Genomic DNA, 23781 nt, shown 5'->3' on the forward strand with positions numbered 1-23781 from the left:
AAAAAAAAAAAAAACTAGCCAACTGTACCACATGAGACCTCTCCTGGGTCCAAATTTGTCCTTTGCCGCTTGGAAGGCTCTTTTCTCTGCTACTTCTGTAACATGTTGTCCTCTAATTTAATATTAATGAGTTTTATGGGATTTATGCAAGAATAGAGTCGGTATGGAAGATGTTGTTGCGGTGTCCTCGCAAGGTTGCGAACTGTGCGAACTGGACGACTTATAAACAGTTGCCTTTCGAATTAGTAAACAAATCATAAGAAGGGAGGAGGCAGTGCTCCACGAAAAAATCAAAGGGAGTTTCAGGGCGAAGGGGGCTATTACTTAGTCCAACGGTGCGACCCTACGACATAATTACCAGTGGCACGATAACACCAGTCATAGAAAGGGTGTGTGGCTGGCCAGTAGAATGAATGCGCAGATTCCGTTTGCCGATACAGGACAGATGGGATAGTTACAAATCATCATATGGTAAATCATATCTCACACAAATCAATGACTTGCAGTATTTCTTTTTTTGTTTCATGCGACTTGCACCATACGATTCATACCGAAGCCCAAAGGCAAAATCTCACCGCAGATTAGCACCTCAGCGATACGACGGTCTATAGAGCTTTCTACACCATGCCAATCAATCAACAATCTCTCAAGGTTAGCCTTCCATGCTTAAACTCTATATGACATCATATCCTCGTGACAGGGGCTCTGGCCTGCTTTGGAAGCGAGACGAGATAAATAGGTGTGGTGAAAGTTCAAATAATGTCAAAGCACTATAACATTATACAGTTACATGTAATGAAACCTTAACAAAGCCGTTAGGTTCCGTTTGTGAGACAATCATTGGAAATGCAACAACTACAGTCATTCTCGGGATCGGCTTGGCAAATACACATTCATATCGTTGGAATTTTAACGTTATATATGCTGAGATAAGTTACGGAACTCCTTCACGTCGGCAGAATACATCGAGGTCGACGGTGAAAGGTAATTAACAAGGCAATCAAAAGGTGCAGCGATATATGCCGTTAACTTGCTCTGCAGCAGAAAGCGGAACCCATGCAACACCGAATAGCACCAATGCCTGGTTACTGCGTTATGTCAATTTTGATCTAATAATCAACAGGCAGCCCGTCGACCGCCAATATATATCTTTCATAAGCGGCACCCCACAGGGACTTTTATCCATGATATTCAATGCTGTTAAGACCGGCCTCGTCTAGAATCAAGAAAAGACCCTACTGATGGCCAAAGAGTGTGTGCATTAGTGCTCATCCATTGTCATTGTGTACGGAGTCTCGGCGCAAGATCCTATTAGCCCTCTTTTACAGAGATCGCACTCCTGCTTGACTGATGCTGAAAGATTGAAGTAGCCGGCGAATCATGTTGATCAGAAGCGCCACCGCCGCTTCCATTTACTATTCTTTCATTTTACGGCCTCTTCCCTTGGCTTTGATATGGCTGGGAGAGCAGCCTCATCTTTGGCTACATTTGTGTTGGTGTCTGCTCGGTCGAGCGAGATGTATCTGAAGTCTGAAGTCATCGGTGACACCTATGTCCAGTCCCTCCGCGATGAAATACCATTCGATTTGATTCCTTGGAATATAACGTTGTTGACCATGATGTCCTATCTAGGTCCGTTCATCCCCCGTTTTATGTGCATAAGGCCGGGAATGGAAAACTATTGCAGAGACGTGTTGAACCCACACGTAGGCTCAAAAGAACTGTTGGCTGACTGATTCTCCTCCGTTAGTCTCTTCTTCAACCGGATGCTTAGTTTGAAGGTCTAAGGCGTCTATGCAAATAGTCGTTTCGCACAGAGCCGTAAGAACATAAATGGTACTAAATCTTCTTTCCACTATCTATAGAAGTGTTAATAGCTGCTGGAGGGATTTGTTTGGGCAGGAAAGCTTACGGCTTCGTTGGTGTCGAGCTAGATCTTTTTCCCGCAAGTAAATCTTGCCAAAACCCTCAATTTTACAAATAAATCTGGAGGCTTTTACCCCAGGAAGCTTTGTTTGTTGGGTTTCTGAGACTTATTAACCTGGCCTTACTCATAGGGGTGTGATAGAACATACCATGAGCATGTTCTAACCCATGCGTATCAGTGGTAGAACCCATGTCTTTTATAATCATGTCAATAAACGGCCTGGAATATTTTTCAAGAGGGGTAAAGAGCAATTCAATAGCTTCCCGAACTTTCTCCAGCTTAGTCTCATAAATTCTCCAAGCCGCTCGTTGAAATTTTTCTGTAAATTCTCGCCGCTCTCTGCCATTTCAGCTTTCCAATTAATGATTTGATGAATAAAGGATTGATGGTGCTCAGTAAGGCGATTGATTGAATCTTGAGTGAGTCTGAACTTGACATGCTCTCCAGATATTTCGGGATATGCAGAGATAGTAATACCGTCAAATCTAATCGAAGAGGAGGTAGGACATGACTCAGTTTCCATGGTTTGATTGTTGGACGGTAATCTGGAATATCCTAGAGAGTCATCTTTGTTACTACACCCAAGCGATGGACTGGGGGCGATTAAAGGGTCTGGTAGAAGATGTTAAATACCCGAAAAAAAATATTAACAAACAAACAAGAGACTGAAATATCCGACGAATAGTTGAAGTAGTCAGCAAATCAAACAATTCTTGAAGAGAGAAATATAAATATATAAATCTCTTTAGGATCCAAGAGGGAGCTGGGTGTTATTATGATTGTAAATAGCTTAAAAGGGAAGAACGAAGGAAGGAAGGAAAGGAATAATTAGTTAAGGGGCTTGTTCTATATTAAGTAATAAGGCTGTCTATTTCAACATGGGTGTTTACGTGCTGATGATAACCATATCCTATCTCATTCCCCGAAATTAAGATCCTTGGTAGAAAATATAGAAGGATCCTAGAGTCTAGAACTTTGGCCAGGGACAAACACAATTGGATCTCTATTCGGGGTTTCCGACTGGTTCAGGCTTTTATTTGGACTGGAAAGATGAAAGAAAGTACAAGGCTGCAAAAGAGGTTATATGACTATTATAAGTAGCAAAAGTCTAATATTAAGTACATATTGCCAGCAGCACAGCGCCTTGCTCGCCAGAGCCTCGATTGCTGATGGCAGCATGCTAGAGGGCACAATCGTGGAGTTGATGCTGGAAGCCATTTAGACTCAAATATGATGGAGTAGTTTGGATTGGTGGCTCTACTGCTCATTCCTATAGCAAAATGAATCCTCTTTATATCACATATCAAGACAATCTAACAAGTGAATTTATTGAACCAAGCATTTGATGGTCGTCCCCTGCTAGTGACTTAAAAAAAAGGCCAAAACAAGAAAAGAAGAAAAGGAGTTAGGGAGTCTAGTGCCGCTCTCACGCTTGGGCAATTGCGAACAGCGGGCTCATCCTAAACAAACGCGCGCAGCGTATTCTAGACCAGCGACGATCGAATCCCTTGAGAAACGAGATAGATGTCTAATGCAGGTGGATTGTCTGTCACGTCACTTTCCTACCCTCACTGCCATGGAATCCAGCAAACTCGGATCCTGGAAACCCCTGCTTCGTGCTATGGCACTACTGAAAAGCATGATGAAAGGCTTCTGACTCTTCAGCTGAGCTCTACAGCAGTCATTACATTAAGACTAGGCTTTTCCTAATCAAGTGGTTGCATGTTGTTGGCCAAGTGTCAACAGTGTGGGTGCTAGCTAACATTGCCCACTGGTCATCTCCAAGCACTCCAGACAGCTCTCATGGCCACATACACTACACAAGAGGCCTGAAGGGCCCACTCCATTCACCTTTTTCTTACGCGCACAACAAAGTCGTGCAAGACGCATACGAGGCGATCGTTTTACCCAATTACTCTGCAACCTATCTCCGGCTCCCCTGTACTCTCCATTTAGCTGCATGTCGCACAAAATCTCTCGAGATTCATCAGAATCAGTTTCATGCTGCGAACTTTTAGATAATACTTGCAGGTGAGACCTTTCTTTCTTACCATTGTTTGATTGTTTCGAGGGATTTCTTTCTTCCTTGCAACGAGCTCTTCCTTGTTTGCACCGGTATTATGACGCTTCCTGTTCTTCCAGTAGATCAGTAACTGACTATTTTAAACCCCTTTTGGACAGATGTACAGAGCTCATATTATTCATCATGCAGATCGCAATCATGTGCAGCTGATTCGAGATCAGGGAAGTACTTCTCGAAAAAAAAGGACGTAGGAGGGAGAGTAAGAAAAAGCCCTAATAACAGCAGTACGAGTGATATGACTACAAATAGAAGAGTATTCATATTCGATGTGATACTCATCTAGAGGAAGCACTTTAGTTTATATATCCAAAGATGAGTTTATTTTTAGCCACGTCCATGGACTAGAAACATATTCCGTTACAGAACTAGGTAACTCTATAGCTCGACAAGTGGCTTCTATATTATATACATGATGGTTGAAATTGCAACAAGAAGAGGATAAACAAAAAAAGAAGCAGTAGTGATCAATTTGCTCACAAGTCAGGTCACTTCGTGGGATTCACTTGAAATCATCTCGATCCTTAGCATAGCTATACGGAACATGCACCCAAACGTTCTCTCCTGCACAGTGAAACAGTACCTCAATTTCGTCTTTGTCTGAATCTGGTGTAGAGGATCCAGCCCCTTTGATCTTACAATGATCAAGGCTTATGGTAGTGACATGGATCAGCTCGACCATACGTTCACCGGTCAATTTGTCGACAAATGATGGAGAAGGAAAAATGTGATCATCACCGAAAATAGTACCTTGACAGCAGAGCTCAAGGCACTTAGTTCTTGTGTCTGTATTCATAGCGGTGGTGTTTTGATCATATACACTATCACAACAAGGTTTGACACCCTTGGTCTCCGCGTTCGTATAGAATTCGACAACAGTAGCTTGATCGGATTCACGGTGCAGCCCAGGGCGTTCAGTCTCCGCAATGGTACTTTCGGCTAGCGTAGCTTGATCAGAGACACTCTCAGAGTAAGGCTCAATACCCTTGGCTTCCGCATTCATATTCTGATCAGTGTTATAATCCCCCTTAGCGCCAATGCACTTGGTCTCCAGGATGGTGCCGTTCTCAATGATGGGATCCACTCCATTGATGTACCTTGTCTGTCCACGAAATAAAAATTAGAACACAGGTCATAGCTACCTGATTGATGATACTCACAGATTCTATTTTGGCCTCGAATGGAGGCATGTCACCAGTGAAAGCAGTCAGGTCTTTAGAGCGCCTTCCCAAGCACTGGAGTAAGGCACTGTACAAAGGCATGGTAGGGGGGGGAATTTTGAAATAATGGATTCAATGGAAAGATGCATTGGTCTGTGCCAGATTGCAGTGAGTATCTAGGACAAGGCTGGCATCTTTATAGACATTGTGAACCTCGCTTCACTTTTCTCGGCAGGTTGGCAGGGATGATGATTCCTGTGAGCCAGCCATTTCCGGTCTTAAACAAACAAAGGCTAAGATCTTGCTGATACGTAGAAATTGTGTACTTTGGGGGTAGCTCGAAGTGATAATCGAGGACAAAAAAAGGGCTTAACTTCCAAATTAATCACCGCTATCTGAAGCTAACGCTAACCTTAACTTAATTTGTCTCACCTCACCTCACCTCACCTCACCTCACCTCACCTCATTTCACCTCACCTCATTTCACATCATTTCACGTGACGTGACGTTGTCTCACCTCACCTCACCTCACTTCACTTCACTTGACTGACTTCACCTTGTCTGTCTTTCTTCAGAATTATTGTTTACCCTGTCAAACATGTCCATCTCAAACAATGAAATGTTAGTTGATGTATGCGAATCAACAAGGAAGAGTTTCTCGGACAAATTCTATCCACTCACAACCGAACGATCACAAGCTATCCAGAGATGCACGGCAATTGTGAAAATAGACCGTGGCTCAATTAGCAAGAATGGGCCTAAACTGCGCGCACATACCATCCTCTCTGATCTTTGGTTATACTGTCCGGAGGTCTTTATCCTTTGCGCATTATCAACGTATCCAACAAAAATTGGTGGCCTGAAATCGGACGATTATCTTGAAACGATGTTACGCTGGTGGGAAAATGTGGCGCACCCAAAGGGATTGACCGCGGTCCTCATACAATATCCAGATATCCTACCAGGAAAGCCAAACATGCCATGTATGTTATCTCATTGGACCTCTGCTCTGACCTACTCTAATATATCTAAGCACCCTCTTCATACCCCGCCCATTTGCAGGAAAGTGATCTTATCGATTTCCTCACGAGTGGTTCGAGAGCACACGGGCCGTTGACAATCAAAGTGCCAGATGACTATGACGAGATGCCTGTTATTGAAATATCTCGAGAAATGTGCCAAGACCTGATCCGATTCGTGTTGGAAAGACAGAAGGAAAGACTGAGCCACGAGTTCAAGGCTACTGAGGATAGACATATAGGACCGTAGGTTCTCCGTACAGCATACAGGTCTGACCAGGAGAGATATTTGCCAGTTGATATCCAGTTTCGCCGCGACCAGTATAGATTATCTTTGGTTCCTTGCCGCCGCCAGTTACTTGAGCATATCCAAAACCGCTACTTTTGTCCACGACAACCGCACAAACATTCGGAGCTTGTTCATTCTTAAAGTCGTTTTCGCCGGTGGTTTCGTCAGGAGCAATATGGACACTTTTATAATCTGTTAACTAGCTCCGTCAGTATGCACTTACATCAACAGGAAGGCCAAAATAGTTACTAGCATCTCCGCGTTCTCCCGCAATTTTATCTTGTCTTCCTCCTTTCGAGATGAGCTCATTTGTGACGGATAGGAAAGGAAATCGTCGAACGAAATGTAAAGGTGTCAATAGTGTCTCTAGAAACGAGTGGTTAGAAATGTTTGAAAAATCGATATTTGAACACTACCTGACGTCAGAAAATTTTCGCTGCGCGGGTTCGTGGAACAACCATTAACAAAAAGCTTTCACCAGGTCTATAAGAAATTGAATCAGCAACGTAGATTAAATTGATGGAATATTACTGATCTTTGACAACATTGTTCAAGAAGTAAATACAAGAGGTAGAGGCTAGCTGCCCAAGAAAGGGCTCTATGCCACCTCTCAATGCCACCAAACACGCGGGGCACCTAGCCCAATCCCGACCGTCGGCGGGGAGCAGTCACATGATCAAGAATAGGAGCTCTAGCGATCACAAAGCCTTGATCTCCAGTATTTCTTTCAACAAATACTGAATGGCACCTTGAGACCCAATGACAACACATGATCCTGATTAGCAACAACTTCTCCAGGCACACTCGAATTATCCATCATCTTGAGGATTTGTCTCAGCGTTGTAATCTAAACCGCACCAAAATCAGTCCCTCATACCTGTCCTGTTGTTGAAATATTGCCCCTCTTTCCTCATGATAGCTGCAGTCATCCGTCAGGTTCATGTTCAGATATATACTCGTTTGCGCAAGCTCTCTGTTGTCATCAGCATCTGATGGTTTGTGGCCGTAGCTAATTTTTGGAAACGTACGTCACGGGACAGGAATGAGAAGACTAAAGCCAAATCAGGACAGGGCAGAAAAGAGGCAAAGTTGAGTAGCAAGAGTGATTGAATGAAACAATGTAGAAGCAGTAGGTAGAAGCCTAGTAAGTAAGTTCTTATATAAATGTATCTTTCATATTTGAGTTACCAAGTGCGCATACATATGTAGGTTACATGCTGATACGGTTTGGTTTAGCTTAGTGTGGCGTGGCGAGGGGAAGTGAAGTAAAGTGAGTTGAGTTGAGTTGAGTTGAGGTGAGGTGAGATGAGGTGATATGATATTGGAATATCAGCCACGTAATTGGGGAAATAGATACTCCCGATCAATGAGGCTTTAGTAATGTGGTGCAGCACGCCTTTGCTTAGCGCCTCCACGCTAGATGACCAACATCGAAATGTAGGGCACCGCGGCATTTAGTTTCAGCCTCTTCAGCACCGATTGATGGTTGCCAATGAATACGCGCACTGCTTATGTAGAATATGGCCAGTGTTGAGCGAAACCAAAATATATAAATGCAAGCACGGTTGAGTCCAAGAAGAACATGTCCCTCATCATTCCATTCGCCTCATTCATATAAAAAAGGTCCATCCTCACCATCGCCATCACCAATCACTATCGTCCAACATCTAATACCAATCGCCAATCGCCAATTTCCAGTATGTCGCGATCATTCTCAACCACCATGCGGGCACTGCTCGATATCGCTTGGAAAAGCACGAAAGCGAACCCAGATTACGATACGATGATTACCCGCTCAATTGAGACACACCCGAAATTGAGTAAATGGGCTGAGAAGGTCGAAGTTGCGTGAGTGACGCAGATCGCTGCAAAACAAGTATCTTGCTTATCATTTTGCTAGGGGTGACGAACATGGCTCTAATGCAGACCCTGATCTGCGCGTATCGGGGCAGATATTCAACAAGGAGGGAGTGCGGATTACATCGGGGCATTGGTACAAAGACGGGCGGGTGGTGTATTCGAAGAACACCTTCAATAAATGATTCGACTAGCCATGAGGAGGGCTCTTTAGAGAAGCATTATTCGTCAGATTAGTTGGTAGAACTTTCTAAGATTGGTTATGTTCTGAGTAACCCGTGGGTTACATAGCAATTCGCCAAGAGCCCGAAGCTTAGTAACTGATATCACGGAATACGTATAAAATAATTTCATTTATACATGAAAGCCGCCGTAACTATTGCATATATTACCGTTATTTACTTTTCTTGGCGGATTCTGGGTCGGAGTCCAGGTCGAAGGGACATGTAAATCACATGACGAGTTTCCTGTTGGTTCGTGCATGACATTGCGCTTATATAAACTCGCCTCCCCTGCTTTCAACACGATCAACATAAATCAATGCCAGAGTGCGCAGCGAGTAACTTACTTATTTCTTTGTGGCCATGTATCTTAGAAGAATCATTCAATCCGTTCCCTGCAAACCCTCCCCCCTCCCGGCAAAATTACTCCCTACAGCAGATCTGATCGAGGAAGAGCACACGGCCCATTATAAGCCTCAGCACTTTTATCCTGTACGTCTTTATGAGATACTCAACAACCGATACCAAATCGCCGCCAAAATAGGCTGGGGAACAAGTTCGACAGTATGGCTAGCACGCGATCTCCACCAGTATGTGAACATTACCTGATAATATATTCAAGCCTTGTCTCACCATGTCATAGGTGGCGATGGCTTCCGCCCCGATATGTGGCCATCAAAGTTAACGCGAACAATTATGAATCTCAAGAATCTGCGGAGAAGGAGCTGCGCATTACCGAGCATATAACCAAGGCAAACACTGAGCATCCAGGCCGTAACTTTGTCGCCACCTTGTTAGACTCGTTCCATGTTGCTAGCCCAGGCGGCACTCATATTTGCATGGTCTTCGATGCGCTTTGTGAGCCACTCTGGATGCTGAAGCGTCGTTTCGAAGGAAACACTATCCCTCTTGATGTCTTGAAACCCGTGTCTAAACTCATACTAGAAGGACTACGGTACCTCCACACCGAATGCCACGTTATTCACACAGGTATCTAGTTATTCAACCGACCCAATCCTATAATCAGTCACAGCTGACGGACAAGAAGATCTCAAGTCCGATAACATCTTACTGGCCCTACGCAACCCGTCTATCCTGCACTCGGTCGCACAAGATGAGATGAACAATCCTTCTCCACGAAAACATCTGGACGGTCGGGACATTTACCTATCTCGGAATTACTGGGGACTGTCGCCCAACGAACTGGGTAGATCGGTAATAACTGACTTTGGGCTTGCTGTGCGTGGTGACGGGCCCCCGAACAGCCACTACATCCAACCAGAGGGGTATCGGGCTCCGGAAGTTTGTCTCGGGGGCAACTGGAGCTATAGTGTTGACGTTTGGAACTTAGGAGTTATGGTAGAGACCTCGTTATCATAATTGCGATCATCGCTAATAGTCTATGAGCTTTGGGACCTGTTCTACGGCTGTGGTCCCTTCGACACACCACCGGACTCGTGCGGCTCAGGCTCATCAGACGAAGCCCATCTAGGCAAGATAATTTCCCTCCTGGGCCCCCCCCCTCCTGATCTTCTCAGCCATGGAAAAGAAACATTTCGGTATTTTGACGCTCAAGGTATGCTAGTTGTGTTCTAATTAGACGCAGCTAATTGGTTTGATAGGACAATTCAAATTCCCCGAACTCATTGGGAAAAAGGACCTGGTCTCTATGGCTAATGAAATTGACGATGACGATGGAATACCCCAGTTTGTAGACTTTATTTCTAGAATGCTGCGTTGGAGGCCCGAGGACCGGACCACGGCGCAGGGCCTGCTTTTCCATCCGTGGCTTCCGCAAATGGGACCTGTGAATGGATGAGAAGGAGCTTATATGTACAGTAAATATATATCATTCCGCTCGAAATTTAGGCGTTTCTTTCCGTACCACGATCCGGTATATTCAACGGCGAGAAAGACGCTGCTTTTCACGCCTCCCGGTTACTGATGATCCTTATGCTTGGGCAGACCTTAGAGCCAAACTCGCGGAAAAAGGAATATGTGCTGGACGTGGCATGTGTTGAGTGGTATAACGACCTGGATCTCGGATTCCTTGATACAGGTATGTCCTAGATGGTTGAGAAAGGAGATGTCATCAAACCACCCTAAGGCGCTTTTTGATTTTTCAAGTCTTGCTGTGCAATGTTCTACCCATACTCAGTTAATGACTCTATTTCCTTGGGTAGATATCAATTCTAACTCGCCGTACACCAGAAACGGCCATGCGACCGCTTGGATGATTTTGAAGAACTGTGTTGAAAACGAAATTTATAAATGTCATGCTTCTTAAAAGCATAAAATGAAATTGAAATTGACGCTGCCTGATTATACCGGAACATAAATGTAATGGAATACAGTACTTCTGCGGAATTCAAGTGCCTGATCAAAGATTCAAGCTATCTAGGACCTTTTAAGACAACTACTCTTTGAGCATGGCAGAGATACAAGGGTATTTGATTGTCACTGGTTCAGCCACCAGCTTTTTACGTACTGTATCTGCCGCACTATCCTGAAGGTTTGAATCCTAGTTCTTCATCTACGTCTGTGATTTACGGAAATGCCTCTGGTCCGGCTTTTTGGGCGTGGAGGACCAGAGGCATTTCCGTAAATCACAGACGTAGATGAAGACGATATATGACAAGCGATAGGCAAGCAATCCAATCGCAATAGGATCCTGGATACAGTGTTATATGTTGTGGTCTGCCAGTGCATCGCGACTGAAAACAGAAAACAGCACACTTTTCCGAGCCACGTGTAAGATTCTCCCTCGTGGAGCTGAAAGCCAAAGCCATAGAGCAATTGCAGACAGAGCGAGATTGCCGAACAGATGGGGGAGAAGGTTAAGTTCGATCCGTATTGCTGTGTGTACAAGTGTTACTGTATTGATGTTTCTCCAAACTTATGTAAGGACGCTCTCCGAACCTCGTGAGAATTTATGGTGCTGGCTTTCAAGAGGCGAGACGTGCTGTAGATGCTTAAAAAAAGGGCGATTCTACTGTATTTGGGATGATTCAGTTTCATCTACTGTCTCCATCTCCGTTATGTGAGTGCCTTTGAGTTGATGTCAGTAGAAAGTGTATATCATCTGTTATTGTTACCAACCCCCAGTTCTTTGTGTTCTTGGTGATACCGAAGATAGGGCCCATGCCAAATACCTGAGTGCCGAGGGCGCATTATAGGGTGTCCTGCAATTACTATCAAGCTGGAAATTTGAGTGAATCATAGGACTTAGCAGATCTACCAATGGATGCAAATGTGTTAGCTATAAGGCAGATTTCCATGAATGTATGCCCCCTTGAGGAATACTTGGTGGGATTAAAATACTTGGATTCTCTTTGCTTGGTTGCCCGGGCTTTAACCAGTCGACCAAGAACTGGATAAAATAGCTAAATCCACTTCCACGTTTAGGGTAATCTCCCGAATACTCTGTATGCATGATTTGACTCTGATGGCAATACGTTGATTTTTAATGTCAGTATAAGCATCCAAGGAGTTTGGTCTTTCATTGGATTAATACAAAATGAAAGCCAGATCAACTGGCGATGGTGGAGACTAGCAGAACTATTTGATCACACCCACTCACGTTTTTTACCCCGCAAAAGGTACTTTCTTCAGTCGACAACCCAGCACCACCACTCAGTCTCATCTCTACCATATATCTCGCGGCCTCGTTCATATGCGGAAAATAGAGGTCATAGAAAGCCGTTGTCCTCATAGATCAAATAGCCACTTCATCAACCGAAAGCGACATTCTCAAAAATCGTTGGAGAGAGCGCCAGTGATACTAATTGTTCCGAATTTGCCATGGCCCAGCCGTTCCATGCATTTTATTATTTGTCGGATATAGGGTCAATAGTTCTGATGAGGTTGTAATATCCGAAAATAGCCCCCTTGAAAGCTTAGTATTTGAGCCCCGCGACCCAAGTTGGCCTTCAATATTGAACATCATCTGATTTTCCCGAACGTTCTTTTATCATTCTAGCCAACGAAGCTTCAGGCGAAGGATCCCTAAGAACGCTATCCTTCAGCTTCATAATATCGCAGTCGTTTCCAGACCGTAAAGCGCATATCATTTCGAGAAGCAAACTCTCCATCGTTCGTGACCTATGTTCAAGCAGCTCCCGATAACTTCTCATGCGCTTATCCTGGGAAAAGTCAAAAGTGCACATGGATTGTGTCTCTTCACAGCCTTGACAAGGATTTCTGCCGATACACTTCGCTTTGTTAATAGCTGAGAAATTGCGTAAGCGGGAAATATGTCATACCTTCTGTTTTCTTTGTTTGCATCTAGTACATGCTATAATTCGACGCTTGCGCTCCTTATGGTAGTTGGTATGTTCAGTACGCCCCTGATAGAGACCATTGAGTGGGGCAGGAAGTAGGCACCGAGGCCGTGGTTTCTCCTGATTGTCCATCTCGAAGATGCTGATAATTGGCACCCCAAAGAATCTACGCAGGCTGGAAGAGGTATATATGAACATGCCAGTCACGGCTCAGGGGCTACGTAGGTCAAAAATGAACTGGATAAGACCATGCGGATGCCCACTGTGTTTCATTGTAACAAAGAGATAAAGACGTGGTAAGCAGGTGTGATAGGTGCCTACAGCAACTCTTTCAGTTTTATGGTCATTGTGGTGATCATTGGCTGATGGTAACACTAACAGACGCCACTACGGTTGTTAAACAAAGAGGATAAACACAAATGCAAGGCCTAGGCAATCATTTGAAATACTCATCCAAACGAAGTTGTGCAGGGATCATTGTTCGGTGGATCTAGGACATTGGTTTGCGAACGTAGTTATCAGGTAAAGAATTTTCATAGTTAAGATACTTCATGGTCCATGTCAACCATCGATCGAGTTGGTTGAAGCAAGTGAAGAGACTTTTGGTGCTTCTGCTACGGAGTATGTGTGCAATACTTATGTTTGTAGCTTAGAAGCAAGTGGTCTTTGTTCATTTAATCCTTAGGCCGCGCCACGGCAGATCTGTATGTCCGTTCCCGACTGTCACGCGGTGGCGCATTCACATGACCTACCTGAATGTTAGTCCAACTTAGCTATTGCCTTTGTTTTTCGTCGGTGAGCAGATTGCATCGACCAACACACCCCGCCACCAAGTGATTTGTCATTCAATCCCGGAAGAGACAAATTACAGTATCCCAAAATGTAGCCACGACCAGATCTGCACCATGAATGCAGATAAGAATATTGGCGACGAGAATACGACATGATCATCAAAAAAAGTCTCAAGAGATCCAGTTCGCTTGGGAGGAGCATTAATCTCCCAGACGTTTGGTAGGGATCGAAAGGTAACTGATTGCACAGGGGTGATCATCGTGAGGGTCAGAGTGGATCGCTTACCTTCAAGCCCCCTAATATCACGTGCCATTGGTTCTCCAGTTTATTTTAGCTACCACTGTCGTAGATGCTCAACAGAATCAAGGAAGTGGTTGACTGAAGGAAGAAGGCTCTAACTGAGCTATGCAACGTAAATGCCCGACTTCTGGGTAGCTAGGCCGGCTGACCAAACGCTAGACATCTGCATCGTAATTTCTCACAGCCAGTCGCTGGCGAGCCACCAGGTATGACAACATGACCGGCTATCTTGATCTGCTCTATAGTGTGAGGAATGAGAGATTTCGCATAGCTAAGAAAAGGCGGAGTCCATTTTTGTGTCGCAATAGAACAACTTCTACTTAAATTCCCTGGCCATTTTCCAGATGGTTTCTGCGTTCAGTTGACATCCAATTGCGGCTTTGTTCTGTACACTTTAGCATGTGATGTTGATACGATATTTGGATGAACACAGATTGAGGCACTTAGGCCACCAAACCCCTGACCAGGCTCTTAATTTGTCGGATTGTACAGTAGCTGATTATGTATGTACTGTACATAGCGACTGAAGGGCTGTTCTAGATAGCTCTATCCTACGCACTACTGTAGTAAAACCTTATCCTCAAGTCAAAGAGGCTGGCTCAATAATTGTTCAAACTAAGCTCTTGACAGGGCAAGAAACAATCACCCTATATTGACAATGACTGTACGATCGAGGTACAATGATAGCTCTATTTGTGGTGGTCTGCATTGTTGCCAAATGCGAGAGTCGGGTTAAATAACAACAACAACAACAACAACAACAAGAAGAAGAAGAAGAAGAAGGCGAGCTGTAAATAAAGGTGTTGAATTCCAAAGTTTATAATACTTCGATTTCCGGATATGATACATACAGTAGCACGGCTGTTGCGGGCCAGGCTGTGCATAGGCAGCAGAATCCAAAATCAGGTTGGAATAACATGTAAGGATTTTGCTTTTGTTACAGATCTGGTCTGGTAACGCTTCTCATGAGGTTCTCTGTGACTGTCTTCTGTTCTCCTGGTATTGATCCGTCGCCTCTTGTTAGGCACCGATTCATCGTCAATTCCCAACTTTGGCGCAGGTCTCTTGCGTGTAAAACTCTGGCTTTCGATTTCATTAGGAAGCTTTTTGACCCGGGCAGATCTAGGCTTTTCATGGGCGATGGGACGTGGAACTGAAGTTGACGATCCACGTGAGGATTGTGCTTTAGTTTTTGATCTGGTCTGGCACCGCGATTCAGGCGCTTCTCGGTGGCTACCCTTCACTCGTTCGGCAGACGATGAGTCCATGGCGCTTTACGACCTTCCGCGGACCGAACTAGAATCAACCAGAAATTTTGATTCTTGAAGCAAGTATCACCGGTGGGGACATGAAAGTCAGGGGACCAAGCCAGGATAACAGCACAAAACCCTCGAAAGTCGTAGATTGATTTTCATCGATTGACCTTGGATCTTGAACGAGAATATTCAAGAATAGTCGACAGAAGTGAGCAAAGCACGTAACTTATATCAACGGTGCTGGGTGAGGAGCATCAAACATGAGCGTCGTTCTGAACCTGATGCCTTGCTCAACCCGCAACAGAAAGCTCGCCAACTGTCGCATCAGAATGCCCATTCAAAACCGACCCCAGTATATAATAAAAGGTGTCGGCAATAATGGGGTCATATATATCCATATTGCAGAGAACTTGACGCTTCTATTGCAGCATCCCAGGCAGATTATGTATAGTGTATAAACGGGCGGTTGGTGGTAGCAGTGCCTATCAGAGTACAGACTCATATCGCGCATTTCTAGATTAAGACCATGGTATATTATAACCATCCATCGGTATCTGCTACATAATATGTGGCACTCTTTGATTTCGTTGGGTTTTGGCGGTACAAGGGAAACACGATTCTATAATCCATTGGCTGGCAAATTATGATCTGCGTTTCCTCAAGTTCATTAGCCATAGTTATATTTTCTAGTCCGGAGCCTCTCATACAGCGTATATGATACTCAGATCTCATAGGGATACATGCACTGTTCTCCATGTACTGACTCGCAACTGGCTGTGGGGATGAACTAGCTGAATACGATCTTATTTTGTACCCTGGCCGCGAAGCTTTGCTAATCGTTGAACATACGTAGCGGCTCATCCCGGTATCCTTTGTTTCCAGTATGACAAGCGTAGTACTGTACTAGACTTTACATGGAATTGTTACAAAAGTGCTAGACTAGTTTTCCTTGGCTCAATTCTCAGATCAGGAACATCGTCAATGCACCTGTGATGCTGCGTGGGATGGCCACTATTACTAAGTTAGCTGGGCTACTCGGCCAGAAGAAACGCCAGAGCAAACATCCCCTAGTTGGCAGGAATCAATCTGTAGCGATAATAATAATGATGATTTATCTGAGGGCAAGCTAGTAAGGCTTTCGCGGAGGTCTCCACGATTCTGATATTCGAGATCCGTCTCCTGTACCGGAGTTGATGATTGTTCCAAGGTCGGTCCATCCCTCAGGTCCAGGCGATTTGGATGTAGCAACGCTGACAGCACTATCCCGACACCCCGCAACGCTAACGCAGTAGTAAAGGTAGAAATTATCGTCGACTTGGGGGGCTGTGGGTGCCCACATGGCGGTACGGTCTCCCTTGAGGACTACACTGTCTTTGGCCAAGACGGAACTGGTCTGCTCCCATGGCCCGTCCATGAAAGGCGTCTCATGGATGACCAGGTGTTCGCCCACACCGTAGGAGTAATAGGTCCCATTGACTTTGATGATGGTAGGGTCATGGATACGAAGTTTGGTGCCATGAGTAGCCGGCCAGGGTGAGACAGGTCGAGAGCAGCCTTGGGCTTTGTCGTCGGAATTGGGAGCACAGATTCCCGCGGTAGCGACCAAGAGGACAGACAACGAGGCTGATGAGCGGACCATATTGATCACGGTATGATGAAGGGATGACTGTTTTGGTCAAGATCCATGCCAGGAATATTCTGCTGCACGATGAAGAACCTGGAAAAATATGTGGAATGGGAAGGCTCTCCGGAGAGAGATGAAGGGAACAGCCCTGACGATGATCTGGGCGGAACCGTAAGTTGGAGCTGTCTGTCATTTGCATAAGGTAGGATCAATGTACAGTATGTACAGTAAAGGTCAAAATTGATGTTTCCAAATTAACACCTTTATCTATTTCCAGTCCCTACTTCCAACAACTATAAAAAGCCTATTCCTAAAGGCGGCCACCATGCAATTGTGTCAATTTACCCACCCAGGTACGACGGAATCTCGCAATTTACGCGCGCATCTCCATCCGGGTTTATTGTAGGATCGTGAGAACTACCAAGCATATGCGTGCAAGACCTACCGGGTTCCGGCTCCATTCGCCCCATAGTGCTATGCAGAAAGCAGTGAAGACATTGTTGTTCGCATGTTGCTACTTTGAAAGGGGCAAGAACACATATCTGCTTTCGAAATCAAACTAATCCAATGCGAGAATATACTCCTATCGTCTTAAAATAGAGTGTTGGTGTAATCGATAACCATCAATTCCAAAAAGGTCGGAAGACCGGTCCACCAGGGTGCTCATGTAAGCTAAATTGCAGCTCTCCAAGCCAAAGTTGCAATGAAAGTATTAGTACTGTATATAGCACTGAAAACGTCTTAGGGTACTTCTCGATTACTTGGCATACCAGAGCTTGGTTGATGCGCTGATGTTTAGCGCACCACGCAGCATTCACTATTCCTAATACAGATTAGCGTACCTCGCGGAGTAAGCCGTGGCTGTCCATATTAGGTTAAGCGGATGTAGTTCCCGGTTTGGTTGATGGACTGAAGCAAAGATGGAAAAGAGAAGTAAAACTGTGATTTAAGATATGGGTCTCGTAGAAAGCTATTGTTTTTGCATATAACAGCGACAGGGAGGTTCCCACGCAGTGGAAAAGACTTCGGAATATGTAGAAAGCAGCAGAGAGCCAGCACCCTAGCCGTACCATCGAGGATTTGATCGTCGAAATATCGGGTTAACGTATCAAGCGGAATCGTCTATCCCAATCCGGCTTAGTGTACCTCGCGGGGTAAAGACGACAGCAAGGCTAATAAAATAGCGCAGTTTCTAACCACTACGCTATCCAGTTGAGCCAGTTCCACTAACTAAATCTCCGCAACAGTTTTGTTAAAAAACGGATATTAATCTCGGTTAAATGATCAATCAGGCAATATTAATTTTGAGCTCAATACAGGACCCATCTCGAACGATCCTTAGGCCGTTGACTGCACAAACGGACCTACCACGACTCCATAGCCTTTATCAACGTAGTATTAGCGATTTGCCTCGTATGCCTCGTCCAAGATGATTGGCAGGAAGGCAAATTCTCCCAAGTACTCGCAGGGACCGGGACACGCTGTCCCTGAAATGCGAGTTGTGGCCCACATGGGCCGCTTGATCACCGTCTCCATGTGGAGTAGGTTTACTTCACTTACAAGCCCCGAGGGTAAGAAACACATCACGGGATACAGTTTGTACTGTTGTTCCATATTGCTCTAGAAAGATATTTGTGTCTACTATCGTTGCTGCCCTGCACTATGGCTTGGTACTGTATATACACCGGAATTTTGGCCAAAAGAAAGAACGACACCGATGACCTTGCCGTCTCGCATTTCCTCACCATTTGCGTGAATCTGTATGAAGTATATGAATCTCGTCTCGAGCCATTGGGATCAATGTCCGACTCAAGTGATCAAGAATGCTGGTTGGAAAAGGAAAATCAGCTGGACGAAATTGCAATCAAACGACGGAACTATAGCGACAAGAGCAAAGAGCTCCAAGGGTGGGTTTGGAGGTTATGGTGTCGGTAGGTAGCTAACTCTGTCTTGAGGTGCGCTGCGGATATTATAAATGATTAACGACTATAAGCTTCTGCGCAAACACAAAGCGTGACCCAGACGAGCTGATCAGACAGAACGAAATGTCGATCAAAGTGCTTTACAACTTTTGGGATTATACCATCACAAAGCGCCGCAAGTATATTGATGCTGCATCAACATTACAAACGTATTGGAACGTCTGGACGACTGAACGACGAAAGAGGACCGGCTTATCCATTCCAGACTACATCAAGGACGACATGAAAGGTGTAGGTTTCCTCATTTAATGTTGATATTATAGGTCGCAGCCACTAACCACAGCATCAGGTTCGCGAGCGGTTGGTTATTCGACACCAGTTGAGGACCGATCCTAAACCTCGGCCGCACGCCCGATCGGAGGATGTCTTCGAACTGCAAAAGACCCTATGGACTACAGGAAACCAAACTTGGGATCCACTGCAGCTTGCCGTGTTTATGCTACTGGCTGGGCCGACGGCCCACCGACGGAGGGCTTTGCTCACTCTCCGGCATTGTGATATCTTTTTGACCCTGTTGCCCGATCCTGGTTGCCACGAATGGCCGCAGATTGTCGTGGAGGTAAAGCCGGATAAGACAAAGCGATACCGATGTCGCCGGAAACGAACGCAAGTACCATGATGTTCGGGCTCAAGAAACTTGTTCAGGGTGTGAGGACTGACATGGAACATAGGACCACGATTTCCCTACTCGAGGTGCCTGGTGAAACATGCCTTTTTCTGTGCCCCAAAACGTTTCTACTCGGGTTGTTGGTACGAAAGGCGGCATTTCGTGACCTGGATATTGTGTCAGCCGAGCAGTTATACGATCTGAGAATTCCCCCGGACGCGCGCCAACTCTCCCTGAAGCTTGCTGATCCTGAGGCCTTTCTGTTCAATATGACCGAAAGCACCCTGGACTCACATCTAAGACGGCTCGGAGAGCTAGCTGGTTACGATCACACAGTCACTTCAAAATGGTTTCGCCGGGGGGGCGGCGAGGCGGTAAACAGTAGCAGTACGGTTCCCGAGTACTTTTCCTTTTGTTAATGAATGAACGGTGTCAAGGACTGACCAGCGGACAGCCGAGATCAGTGAAGCGCAACAAAATCTACTCATGCAACACAGAACGGGTACTGTGTATCAGGATAACTATGCTCCCGATCATCTGCCAGCTGACGTGTACTCCGTGTGGAGAGGCCTGGCACCGCAGCGGGAGATGGTGCGAATGACTAGCGGCCAAAGTCGAACCATTCGCAAGGATCGACCCGTTGACTTGACAGACGCACAGAAGGCAGAAGCAATGAACGACCCAGACGTGCAACGTCGTTTGGAGCTTTGGGTGACATGCAAGGCCAAGGTGGCGATGGAATATGGCAACCTTTCTAAGGCGAAGGGAACCCAGGATTACCAAGAAGCCTTACAGCGGCGCAATAAGTACCACGCGGCCGTTCGGGCCGCAGAAAGAGCCAAGAAACGAGAGGTTCGGGCTCACTTTAATGAGGAACAGCCAGTAACCGACGTTCGGCGGCAGGTCCATGGCCTCCCATTTGAAACTGCAAGCCAATCAGCTCCGAATGCAACCCCTCCGGAGCAATACCGCGCGTTTGAAATGGTGTTTCGGTTCGCACCTTCGTCACCCCAAGATAATCGTCGCTGCCGTGTGACCGTGATTAATGCTCTTTCTCAGGTAAAACCGAGGTACTGGCCGCGGGCCCAGCAGAGCCATATACAACAGACTCCCTCTGTGGTTGTGGCCCCTTTGCAGGAGAGTACCAATCTCCGTCATCAACCGTACCGACTCAGTGAAAGACAATGTTTGTGGTGTGTCATAGCCAAGACACGATTGGAACCATTTAAAAGTCCTTACTCCCTTTACCGCCATATCTGCCGCCTTCATATCAATGATACACAGGCAGAATGGCCTGTTCGTTGCCCGGATGCCATTTGTGGAGAATTATTATCGTGTCAAAATGAGTTCCGGAACCATATGGCCATAGTGCACGGCTCAATTTTTTGATACTTTGAAGCTTCATATTGGTATCCGCCGTAGATCGTTTTCGGATGTTATCACACCCTACGCGCAACTAGCGAATCAAGCTCACCTACATAGGGATAAACTGTATATACAGTATCTGACGTTGACACGCAGTCGGACTTTAACCCAATTCATATATACATTGTCAAAGGCAAGTAAGATCAAATTCAGCTTAGTCAAAAAGATTCTTTTGCAGGTAGTATGTCTATTATGACGTGATTTGTTTGGTACAATGCATATCTGGGCCAATTGGTAGATTCGGCTATTCTATAGTGTATTTTGCTCTTTTGTACGATCCAAATACATTTTCAATGGAATTCAGCTTCTCTATACTTGTGAGACCTGCTAAGAACGCGTTCAGCCATATGGTTGAAGCTAAAAGGCCCGATGTCGTCATCTCTTGCTATCAAGGAAAATCACCGAGCAATATTGTCGAGAACATTGCTAATGTAGGGGTTGGTGAAGTTTTAGTGCCCCGGGTTCAAAGTCAGCTCGGAACTGGGAGTCTATAGTCGGACGACATATACAGTGTGTGTGTGTGTGTATTCATACTCTGACCCCTCGCGAATTAAAGCGATATGCAGGAGATCTCTGTCTACTTCTCTCTATATACATTCCTCATGTACGTTGAACCATTACTTTCCTGACGAATTTGGAGCCTCGTCGAGGCCTATGTTGGTCTAGTTGCCTAGTGTTCTGTTCTGCGGCCCCCGTGGCCCGCGACTTCGAAACCTCTGGGACGCCTCTGCGAAGTCCAGTACAGCCTCTAGGGTGCTGCGGTCTTGTTCAGCGTCTTGTGTCTTACCTGCCTTACCTTGTTGCCCTCCTAGCATGCTTGAAATGTTGCTAAATGCAGCTCCAATCTTCCTCCGTAATTGTTGTCGTAGGTCTCTGAGTTTCGGGCAGTCCACTAGTACGTGGACTACCGTCTCGCGAGCTCCACAGACACATCTGTCATCGTCCTGGAAACCATGTTGTTTCCTGTACGTTGCCAGCCAAGAGTGGCCCGTCCGAAGTTGTGTGAGTAGATATGCTCGGTTCCGTGGGAGCGATCCGTACAGTTTTCGGGTACGGACTACAGGCAGGGTTTTGTCGATCTGGCGGAGATGCCCTCCCTTTGTAGATTTAGTCCACTCTTTCTTCCACTCGTTGAAAATTCTCTTCCGGATGAAGCCCTTTTCGCGCGATATAAGGTGCTGGAAGGAGTGCATTTTCCTTGGGCCTACCGCTTCCTTTGCCAGCCGGTCGGCCTCGTCGTTTCCGGGATCGTCGCAATGCCCTGGCACCCATTGGAGGCGAATTGGGATCCCTCGCGCTTTCATTTCGGAGGCTGCCTGCAGTATGGCTCGAATGATTCGCTGGCCGGACTTGTTGGACGGGTTACGAATTGCTTGCAGTGCTGACATGCTGTCGCTTAGAATGGTTGCGGGTTGTTCCACTCTGTCTGAACGGTTTTGCCTCTTCTGTGTAATTTGATAGACCAGGCTGATGGCGTAGAAGATCGCCATGAGCTCTGCTGCGTATACCGACCAGTGTTCCATTGATCCAATGCTGACTTGTCGCGATTCCAACGCTTGCTGTCCTTCGTTGAAGGCTACGGCTGCGGCCCCTAGGTGGTTCTGCTGGCCTGATGCATCGGAGAAGACCGTAGTTCCCGGCATATCCCGTCTGGTCGCGGCGTTCTCTTTGGCTTTTTCTCGGTTAGGTTCGATCTCGATCTCAGCAAACATTTGCTCTCGCCATGGTGCCAGTGGTTTGGGGTCAATTGTCTCCAGGGCTTGCAGGCGGCGGAGGTCCATTATTCGTAGTATCTTAGCCAGCGGGAAGTAGCAATGGTGTCCAAGATGTGTGCTGCGGGTTCTTGCTCGGGCCACCACACCATGGATTGGGTGGTGTTCCGGCAATGTGCTCAGGCTGGCCGCGATGAGCTGGGCGCGTTGCTTCAGCCGTAACCGAGTTGGTAGTGTATAGGATTCCACTTCGAGTGCCTGTGTAGATATTGTTCTAAAGGCAGAAAGAACCCGTATCAGAGCAGCTCGCTGGATGGTTGCTAGCTGCCGCAGGTGGGTCTTATCCTTCAGGGGGTTGTGCCACACGGTAGATGCGTAGTCTACCACCAGTATCACGCAGGCTTGATAGAGTTGTCTCATCTGTTCCGGTCGTAGGTGTCGAAGTCCCCCTAGTGCGATATTGACTTTGGTCGCTCGTTTGAGCACTTGCTGGACATGCTCCTTCCATCGCAGTTCTCTGTCAAAGATGACCCCGAGGAGCTTTATTGCTGTGGTGGGTTTGATGACCTTGCTGTTCATAGTGATTTCTCCCTGGTCTTGTTCCTTCTTGTTTCTCGTCAGGTGAATTAGCTGTCTTCTCCGCTGCAAAGCATGGGCCAGTTCGTCGGGCCCATGCTTCGATGCGTGGGATGTCTTCTTCCTGCAGCTTCCTAAGGTTTTCCTCCGTCGACTGACCCACTCGCCAACGGAAGTAGTCGTCAATAAAGGCCGATGCTCCTCCTTTGGCGTCCACTGGTTGACATATACAGGGTTGGTTGGTTGGTTGTATTCATACTCTGACCTCTCGCCTTTGGCGATATGCAGGCTACTACAGCTAGAGCTATCCTTGTATGCCTATTTACAGTGTTCCATGTTATATGAACGAACTTAGAGCCTCGTCAGGGCCTGTGGTGGCCTGTTTGCCTTGGAGCTGTATCCTTGCGGTCCCTTGGATCCGCGACTTCGGAACCTACCTGATGCCTCCGCAAACCGTAGCACTGCGCCCAGTATACTGCCCTGGGAGAGGTGTCTCGACTCGTCTCCCGAGCTTGTTCGACCCTTTCCCCCGAGCATAAGTGATATATCGTTGAAAGCTTCTCCAACCTCCTTCCGTAGCTTTTGTCGTAAGGTCCTCAATTTCGGGCAGTCCATGAGCACATGGACTACGGTTTCCTTTGCTCCGCATTCGCATTCATCGTCCTCACGAAAGC

General features: G+C 46.1%; 9 protein-coding genes across 9 annotated transcripts; 5 read left to right on the top strand and 4 right to left on the bottom strand.

The window, feature by feature from the left end:
• Positions 1-4302: 4302 nt before the first annotated feature.
• Positions 4303-5498, bottom strand: ASPWEDRAFT_46812 (uncharacterized protein). The gene is made up of 2 exons (XM_040836848.1): positions 5168-5498; positions 4303-5109 (listed from the first exon to the last, which is right to left on the bottom strand). Exons 1-2 carry the CDS (start codon positions 5267-5269, stop codon positions 4510-4512), a joined length of 702 nt encoding a protein of 233 aa, XP_040683300.1. The 5' UTR covers positions 5270-5498; the 3' UTR covers positions 4303-4509.
• A 234-nt stretch (positions 5499-5732) lies between these two features.
• Positions 5733-6812, top strand: ASPWEDRAFT_46813 (uncharacterized protein). Its single transcript, XM_040836849.1, has 2 exons — positions 5733-6150; positions 6201-6812. The coding sequence occupies exons 1-2, from the start codon at positions 5766-5768 to the stop codon at positions 6434-6436; spliced, it is 621 nt and encodes a 206-aa protein (XP_040683301.1). The 5' UTR covers positions 5733-5765; the 3' UTR covers positions 6437-6812.
• A 1130-nt stretch (positions 6813-7942) lies between these two features.
• On the top strand, positions 7943-8760 carry ASPWEDRAFT_46817 (uncharacterized protein). Its single transcript, XM_040836850.1, has 2 exons — positions 7943-8323; positions 8376-8760. The coding sequence occupies exons 1-2, from the start codon at positions 8175-8177 to the stop codon at positions 8515-8517; spliced, it is 291 nt and encodes a 96-aa protein (XP_040683302.1). The 5' UTR covers positions 7943-8174; the 3' UTR covers positions 8518-8760.
• Positions 8761-8916: 156 nt separating this feature from the next.
• ASPWEDRAFT_55546 (putative protein kinase) lies at positions 8917-10372 on the top strand (the record flags this gene model as incomplete). The annotated part of the gene is made up of 5 exons (XM_040838227.1): positions 8917-9143; positions 9197-9543; positions 9602-9912; positions 9961-10129; positions 10176-10372. 5 exons carry the CDS (start codon positions 8917-8919, stop codon positions 10370-10372), a joined length of 1251 nt encoding a protein of 416 aa, XP_040683303.1.
• Positions 10373-11198: 826 nt separating this feature from the next.
• On the top strand, positions 11199-11863 carry ASPWEDRAFT_304899 (uncharacterized protein). The gene has a single exon (XM_040833419.1). The coding sequence runs from the start codon at positions 11241-11243 to the stop codon at positions 11595-11597; it is 357 nt and encodes a 118-aa protein (XP_040683304.1). The 5' UTR covers positions 11199-11240; the 3' UTR covers positions 11598-11863.
• Positions 11864-12439: 576 nt separating this feature from the next.
• ASPWEDRAFT_304926 (Zn(II)2Cys6 transcription factor domain-containing protein) lies at positions 12440-13358 on the bottom strand. The gene is made up of 3 exons (XM_040833421.1): positions 13213-13358; positions 12816-13150; positions 12440-12764 (listed from the first exon to the last, which is right to left on the bottom strand). The coding sequence occupies exons 2-3, from the start codon at positions 13029-13031 to the stop codon at positions 12483-12485; spliced, it is 498 nt and encodes a 165-aa protein (XP_040683305.1). The 5' UTR covers positions 13032-13150; positions 13213-13358; the 3' UTR covers positions 12440-12482.
• Positions 13359-14827: 1469 nt separating this feature from the next.
• ASPWEDRAFT_33273 (uncharacterized protein) lies at positions 14828-15193 on the bottom strand (the record flags this gene model as incomplete). Its single annotated transcript, XM_040833751.1, has 1 exon — positions 14828-15193. One exon carries the CDS (start codon positions 15191-15193, stop codon positions 14828-14830), a length of 366 nt encoding a protein of 121 aa, XP_040683306.1.
• Positions 15194-16358: 1165 nt separating this feature from the next.
• Positions 16359-16679, bottom strand: ASPWEDRAFT_81308 (uncharacterized protein; the record flags this gene model as incomplete). Its single annotated transcript, XM_040839561.1, has 1 exon — positions 16359-16679. A coding segment is annotated over one exon (321 nt), but the record flags the coding sequence as incomplete, so codon positions are not given.
• Positions 16680-18605: 1926 nt separating this feature from the next.
• Positions 18606-20783, top strand: ASPWEDRAFT_55547 (uncharacterized protein; the record flags this gene model as incomplete). Its single annotated transcript, XM_040838228.1, has 5 exons — positions 18606-18732; positions 18864-19018; positions 19077-19393; positions 19459-19781; positions 19849-20783. 5 exons carry the CDS (start codon positions 18606-18608, stop codon positions 20781-20783), a joined length of 1857 nt encoding a protein of 618 aa, XP_040683308.1.
• Positions 20784-23781: the final 2998 nt, after the last annotated feature.

Source organism: Aspergillus wentii, assembly GCF_001890725.1.
Source record: "Aspergillus wentii DTO 134E9 unplaced genomic scaffold ASPWEscaffold_11, whole genome shotgun sequence".
NCBI classification, from domain to species: Eukaryota; Fungi; Ascomycota; class Eurotiomycetes; order Eurotiales; family Aspergillaceae; genus Aspergillus; species Aspergillus wentii.